Source organism: Myxine glutinosa, chromosome 2 (assembly GCF_964187855.1).
Source record: "Myxine glutinosa chromosome 2, kmMyxGlut1.1, whole genome shotgun sequence".
Lineage (NCBI taxonomy): Eukaryota > Metazoa > Chordata > Myxini > Myxiniformes > Myxinidae > Myxine > Myxine glutinosa.
The window spans coordinates 159,723,322-159,730,821 of NC_136262.1; the positions used below are offsets into that span (position 1 = coordinate 159,723,322).

General features: G+C 41.4%; 1 protein-coding gene across 1 annotated transcript in view; it reads right to left on the reverse strand.

Annotated features, from left to right (window-relative positions):
- LOC137421130 (gastrotropin) overlaps positions 1–7,500 on the reverse strand; it is a 13,284-nt gene that overhangs the window by 3,737 nt on the left and 2,047 nt on the right. The window contains exons 2-3 of the mRNA XM_068106867.2: positions 7,386–7,500; positions 1,526–1,615 (exon numbers count right to left, since the gene is read on the reverse strand). The exon at positions 7,386–7,500 is cut by the window's right edge and continues 58 nt beyond it. Coding sequence (XP_067962968.1) covers positions 1,526–1,615; positions 7,386–7,500 — 205 coding nt within the window. The remainder of the gene's footprint in view (positions 1–1,525; positions 1,616–7,385) is intronic.

The following is a 7,500-nucleotide window of genomic DNA, read 5'->3' on the forward strand; positions in this document are numbered from 1 at the left end:
CGGACACTGGGTGTCGACAAAAACTCAGCTGGACATAGTCCAGTTGAGTTAATAAATATAAGATTTAGATATTTAAATTGATATATGTGGGGAAATTACATGCCCAGACCAAGAATCGAACCCAGGTCCTCTGGAAAACCGTACCAATTTTGATTTATATATTTGATGAAGTGGATTGTGGCTGCGTTTTGCAAGCGGCTAAGTACCTCAATTAAATCAGGAATTAGTGATTAGAATGAGCTCTTAAATTAAAAGTTTAGTTTTCGTATTTTTTTTTATGTCGAGGTGCATCTTAACGTTGCCTAGCAACCATTTTGAATGCAAGCCCCATTGTTCTGGGTCACATGACCTGCCCTGAGCAGAACGAGTCTGCACCGGCCGACTTTTATTCGCGGATTTGTACTTTTCCCTGTGATATTGTGTCCTGAACATTTATGTAATGTTAGTGAATGTGTGAGTGAGCGGTTAGAAAGCTTTATATATTAGATGATAAAAGGGATGTGCGTGTTATTAAATAGGTTCAAGTTACAGGTAACAATGGGGAATTATTCATGGATGAACAAACCCGTCCTTCTGATGTTCAACAATGTCACAAACACAGAATTGCCAAAAAAACATGGACACACAGACATGAATATACAGTTAAATACAGGAGACGCAAGACAGGACTGTTAGAAGAAACAAACCGCCTCTGAGTTTGGGGGAAGCGCCATCACTCCCCAGTGCACTATGGGTACCGACGACGCCCCAACAATGCACCACCTCTCACCACACTCAGTGGGGCATTTGCTAAGGACGAATTTCTTCCTCCCCATGGATGCCAACTTTTGGGGATTGTCCATGCTCTTATCCTTTTAAATGCTGAGGGTCAAGCAAGGAAGCAGCACGTACCATATTTAATATCTTTGGGAGGACTCGGCCAGGGTTCGAACCGCCGACCTCCCAGACTCAGAGCGGATGCATCTAACCCCAAACCCCTTTGAGCTTTAATATGCGTATCCATCATCCCCATCTCTTACTTCATACCCCATCTCCTGCATGGCACACAGGTAGACTTGCTCATCCTGAGAAAGAGCCATGAACCCACCTATTTGCATTCTATCAAATATATGTGAACTATACATTTTGAGGTTAAGCCTGGTGTTGGTTTAGCGGTTAGGGTGATGGCTTGGGATCCTAGGATCCTGGGTTCAGCGGTTAAGGTGCCGGCTTGGGATCCTAGGATCCTGGGTTTGAATCCCGGTCGATCGCTGAATTAACGCCAGGTGGGTTGACTCAGCCTGTCATCCTTCCGAGGTCGGCAAATTGAGTACCAATTCACTGGTAATTCCCTGTGTGTCGCAAGAGGCGACTAACAGGGTTGGCGGCAGGAAGGGCATCAGGCCATAAAACATTGCTTCAAAAAGGGGACCACGGTGCCCGAAAAAGGCCAAGCCTGCTCTACGGGGAAAATGGCCTCTAAAGGTGGTTCTATACATTTTGAGGCTATAGATTAGTGGTATGTAGGAAGTGTGCCACGACTTACATCAATGAGCTTTCCACCAACCACTTCAGACGTGCGTGACATCTTCGCCATCTTGGTGATCAGCTTGGCACCTTCTGCAGTGATCATGCCCTGGAAAGAGCAGAGGAATGGGAAATTGGTGGAAGACAGTGTTTCAAGAGCACATTTGGTTATATATATATATATATATATATATATATATATATATATATATATATATATATATATATATATATATATATATATATATATATATATATATATATATATATATATACAGTATATATATATATATAATCGTTAGATTAAATAAGACGCGGACGTAGCTTCAGGACGTCGATCTTTAATTGTCGACAAGCTTTCGACCAACAAAGGTCTTCTTTCTGAGTCTACAAAAACATCAGGCATGTATATCAGTCAAGTATGTATGGTGATATGTGTGATGTGTGTAGAAAATGCATACAGAAGGAAGAGCCACGCCAAAGTTCACTCACCAGCCCCAAGTTCAACGGAAGTGACCGTTTGCGTTACAGTTAGGGTGCACGTGCATATACAAATATAGAGATATACATACATAAACACACAAGCATATATTCATATCCCATTTATATTCATATAATATATTTATATATTTATATAAATGACATATAAAGGTAGAATGAATGAATGAATGAATGATGAATGAATGAATGAATGGATTACGGTTAACAATTTGATTGGGTTGATGTGGGAACATGCTTTAGTCATCAAAATTTATGCCATGAGGGACTTTTGTCCGAAGTTTGTGTATCCAAAAGGACTCACGTTTCAGAATCGTGGTGTGTGATCGATTTGTGATTGATTCAATGGCAGAGATCTGAATGTCATTTATAGAGTGATCCAGTTGATTAAAGTGTATCGTGTAAGGTAGAGATTTGCCCTGACTGGTGTGGAAGTTATTGATTTCTGACCGGGTGTTATTAAATCGTGTGTAGAGTGTATTTTCAGTTTTTCCAACATATTGTTTGGTGCACTTTTGGCAAGTGATTAGGTATATGACCCATGTAGATTTGCAGTTCATATAGGAGGTGATGGGGAATTTTTGTCCAGTGCTAGAACTACAGAATTTGTTTCCTTCTAGTAAATGCTTGTGAATAATGCATTTGTTTGCTGTGCATTTGTAGAAGCCAGGGATCCTAGTTTCTTTGTTGTGGGGCTGTGGGTGCTTTGCTTTTACCAAGAGGTCCCTGAGTGTCCGACCACGTCGAAATGATGTTAGTGGAGGTTGAGGAAATGTGGTGCCGAGTGTTTCTGATTGATGGAGGAGAGGAAGGGCCTTATTCAGAATACTTGGCAATTGGGATGAGGTAGCAGAGTAGGTGGTTACCAGTGGGACACGGTTAGTTGCAGGTTTGGGTTTGTAAGTCAGAAGGTCTGCTCTCGGTATGTGTTTTGCTCGGGTTATTGCTTCTTGCACAGAGTGAGGGTCATAGTTTCTTGCAATGAAGTGTGTTTCTAATTGGCAGAGAGAAGTTTCTTCTGCCATTTTTGTTGAGCAAATGCGTCTTACTCTGAGTGCTTGACTGTATGGTATGCTTGCAATTGTATGTTTAGGATGAGATGAAGAAGGGAGAAGGTAAGAGTGAGTGTCTGTTGGTTTGGTGTATAGTTCTGTTTCGAGTCTGTTATTTTGAAGCGTGAGTGATGTGTCTAGAAAGTGAACTTCGGACTGTGAGCTGTCGAATGTGAACTTGATGGTCGGATGAATCAAATTTAATTCATTTTGGAATTGTGTGAGACTACGGGGGGATTTTGACCAGATGAACTGGATGTCATCAATATAACGTACCCAGGATTTTTCCAAGATTCCGTGATGAGGTTGTGCATTGATCTTGGCCTCTATCATTCCCATGAAGATGTCAGCGTACGATGGTGCAACAGGGGTACCCATAGCGGTACCTTGAGTTTGAATGTAATGTCGTCCGTTGAATTGGAAATTATTCAGTTTGAGTGTCAGTTCTAATAGGCGCATAAGGTCTTGAGTAGGTGGCATTGGGACTTGTCGTGTATCGAGGGCTTTGCGGCATGCAGACAGGCCTTCTGAATGTGGAATATTAGTGTAGAGGGATGTAACATCTGCTGTGACTAAAATGGTTTGGGAGTTGAAAGGTGAGTATATTCTGTTCAATCCTTGGATGTGGGTCAGAAAACTGGTTGTGTCCTTGAGGTATGAGGAGAGCTTCAAAGCTTCAAATAAACCTGCTCTTCAAACTGCTAAACACGACATTGTTAAAGTTAAGGAAAGGAAACTTAAACGTGATGAAATGTTATGCAAGCATATAAAACCATCTCAAGAGAATACACCCATTGCAAACAATAACCAGGTAACTCCAACCACCACTCCCAACCACTTCTGACCAACCACTACAACCACTTCCAACCACTTCTCCACCAATTCAACCACTCCATCTTCAACCACCCCAACCACTCCAACCACTTCCAACCACTTGTCAAACCACTTCTGACCAACTTAAGCATAAACACAAAAATCGACATTATCGTAAAAAACAATACACAAACCGCAGACATCATTACATGCAGAACCGTTCCTCCATGGAAATGAACACAGCTGAGGTTGAAAATAGTCAAACCAACAACAATAGAACTTCTACTGCAACCAAACTTGTAGATCTACCTAAACTCGGGATCATCAATCTTTCCAATCATTCCCTCAGTGAGGCGGAAATAAACCTGCTCTCTAAGGGTTTAAAATTTTGCCCAATCGCTCCACAAATAGACCAATTACAATTGAAAGAAGATTTAAAAGATTTCTGTAGGCGAATGACATTAAAGGCACACTTTGCTAAAGTACACCCAGCACCATCAACGCCACAACAAACAACACCAACAACCACGCATACAATCACATACACCGATACTAATACACCACAACTCACTTTACCTAAACCAAAAAGCACCTGGACACCACGTGTTGACAATCCATATCTACATGTCTATATGGAACAAGTGAGCAATGAAATTGAAAAGGTGGCACAAAAATATAATTCTTCCAGACATAAGGACAATCTTACAAAGGCAGAGCGACGAGCACTTCACAATCTCCAAAACAATGAAAAGATAGTCATAAAGCCAGCAGATAAAGGTACTGGCATTGTCATTATGTCGACTACCGATTACGTTGCAGAAGGTAATCGTCAACTACATAGTGATACTTACAAAGGGCTCCCATCCGACCCTACCCTTTTACATCTTGAAGAGGTTAAAAAGGTAGTAGATTCTATTCAGGTGGATAAAACCATCAAATCTCGCTTGGTTCAGAAAGATCCTCATTGCCCTAACCTTTATTTTCTTTCTAAAATACACAAGGTAAACAATCCAGGTAGACCAATCGTATCTGGCTGCACATGTCCAACTGTTCTCATATCAAAATTTGTTGACTGTCATTTACGTCCTCTCGTGTTGAAGCTCTCCTCATACCTCAAGGACACAACCAGTTTTCTGACCCACATCCAAGGATTGAACAGAATATACTCACCTTTCAACTCCCAAACCATTTTGGTCACAGCAGATGTTACATCCCTCTACACTAATATTCCACATTCAGAAGGCCTGTCTGCATGCCGCAAAGCCCTCGATACACGACAAGTCCCAATGCCACCTACTCAAGACCTTATGCGCCTATTAGAACTGACACTCAAACTGAATAATTTCCAATTCAACGGACGACATTACATTCAAACTCAAGGTACCGCTATGGGTACCCCTGTTGCACCATCGTACGCTAACATCTTCATGGGAATGATAGAGGCCAAGATCAATGCACAACCTCATCACGGAATCTTGGAAAAATCCTGGGTACGTTATATTGATGACATCCAGTTCATCTGGTCAAAATCCCCCCGTAGTCTCACCCAATTCCAAAATGAATTAAATTTGATTCATCCGACCATCAAGTTCACATTCGACAGCTCACAGTCCGAAGTTCACTTTCTAGACACATCACTCACGCTTCAAAATAACAGACTCGAAACAGAACTATACACCAAACCAACAGACACTCACTCTTACCTTCTCCCGTCTTCATCTCATCCTAAACATACAATTGCAAGCATACCATACAGTCAAGCACTCAGAGTAAGACGCATTTGCTCAACAAAAATGGCAGAAGAAACTTCTCTCTGCCAATTAGAAACACACTTCATTGCAAGAAACTATGACCCTCACTCTGTGCAAGAAGCAATAACCCGAGCAAAACACATACCGAGAGCAGACCTTCTGACTTACAAACCCAAACCTGCAACTAACCGTGTCCCACTGGTAACCACCTACTCTGCTACCTCATCCCAATTGCCAAGTATTCTGAATAAGGCCCTTCCTCTCCTCCATCAATCAGAAACACTCGGCACCACATTTCCTCAACCTCCACTAACATTATTTCGACGTGGTCGGACACTCAGGGACCTCTTGGTAAAAGCAAAGCACCCACATCCCCACAACAAACAAACTAGGATCCCTGGCTTCTATAAATGCACAGCAAACAAATGCATTATTCACAAGCATTTACTAGAAGGAAACAAATTCTGTAGTTCTAGCACTGGACAAAAATTCCCCATCACCTCCTATATGAACTGCAAATCTACATGGGTCATATACCTAATCACTTGCCAAAAGTGCACCAAACAATATGTTGGAAAAACTGAGAATACACTCTACACACGATTTAATAACACCCGGTCAGAAATCAATAACTTCCACACCAGTCAGGGCAAATCTCTACCTTACACGATACACTTTAATCAACCGGATCACTCTATAAATGACATTCAGATCTCTGCCATTGAATCAATCACAAATCGATCACACACCACGATTCTGAAACGTGAGTCCTTTTGGATACACAAACTTCGGACAAAAGTCCCTCATGGCATAAATTTTGATGACTAAAGCATGTTCCCACATCAACCCAATCAAATTGTTAACCGTAACCCATTCATTCATTCATTCATTCATTCTACCTTTATATGTCATTTATATAAATATATTTTATGAATATAAATGGGATATGAATATATGCTTGTGTGTTTATGTATGTATATCTCTATATTTGTATATGCACGTGCACCCTAACTGTAACGCAAACGGTCACTTCCGTTGAACTTGGGGCTGGTGAGTGAACTTTGGCGTGGCTCTTCCTTCTGTATGCATTTTCTACACACATCACACATCTCACACACATATCACCATACATACTTGACTGATATACATGCCTGCTGTTTTTGTAGACTCAGAAGAAGACCTTTGTTGGTCGAAAGCTTGTCGACAATTAAAGATCGACGTCCTGAAGCTACGTCCGCGTCTTATTTAATCTAACGATTATTTATTCAATACAAATGAGACGCCCTGCTCGTACTTTGGAGTTTCTACTATTTCTTACAGTTATATATATATATATAATTTATGTGAAGGGCTGTCACACCCTTTATTGATATAAGGCTCAGGGAAAGTTTGTACGACATACATCACTTACATAACAAAGACATCAAAAGATGTTTCAAAATTAATTAAAAGGACATTACCAAACAGATGGAATAAGGAATTATGAACCTGGGTTCCCTACAGGTATTCAGAAGGGGATGCAAAGAGACCAACCCCCCCAAAACGGTGATGCAACAGACCACGGTGATGCAATAAACCCTCCATCCCCAAGCTCGCTGATAAGCCGAGGGGTTTAGATGGGACCACAAAGCAGACCAACCCATTCCCTTCATTCCAAGAATTAACTTTTCATCCAAGTTGAGAATGGCAGAAGGAAAAGCAAACAGATAAAATGTAGAGCAGTGAAAAGTAGAACAGGTATCCGTTTAATGGCGCAACTCCTCACTTTAGCCTTCTGTCCGTTAGACAACTCGACTTCGTTCTCTTGGCCCACGGTGATGGTGTTGGAGAAGGTCTTGGCAGGGTTGTGGACCGTGATGGTGAAGGTGTTCCCTGAGCTT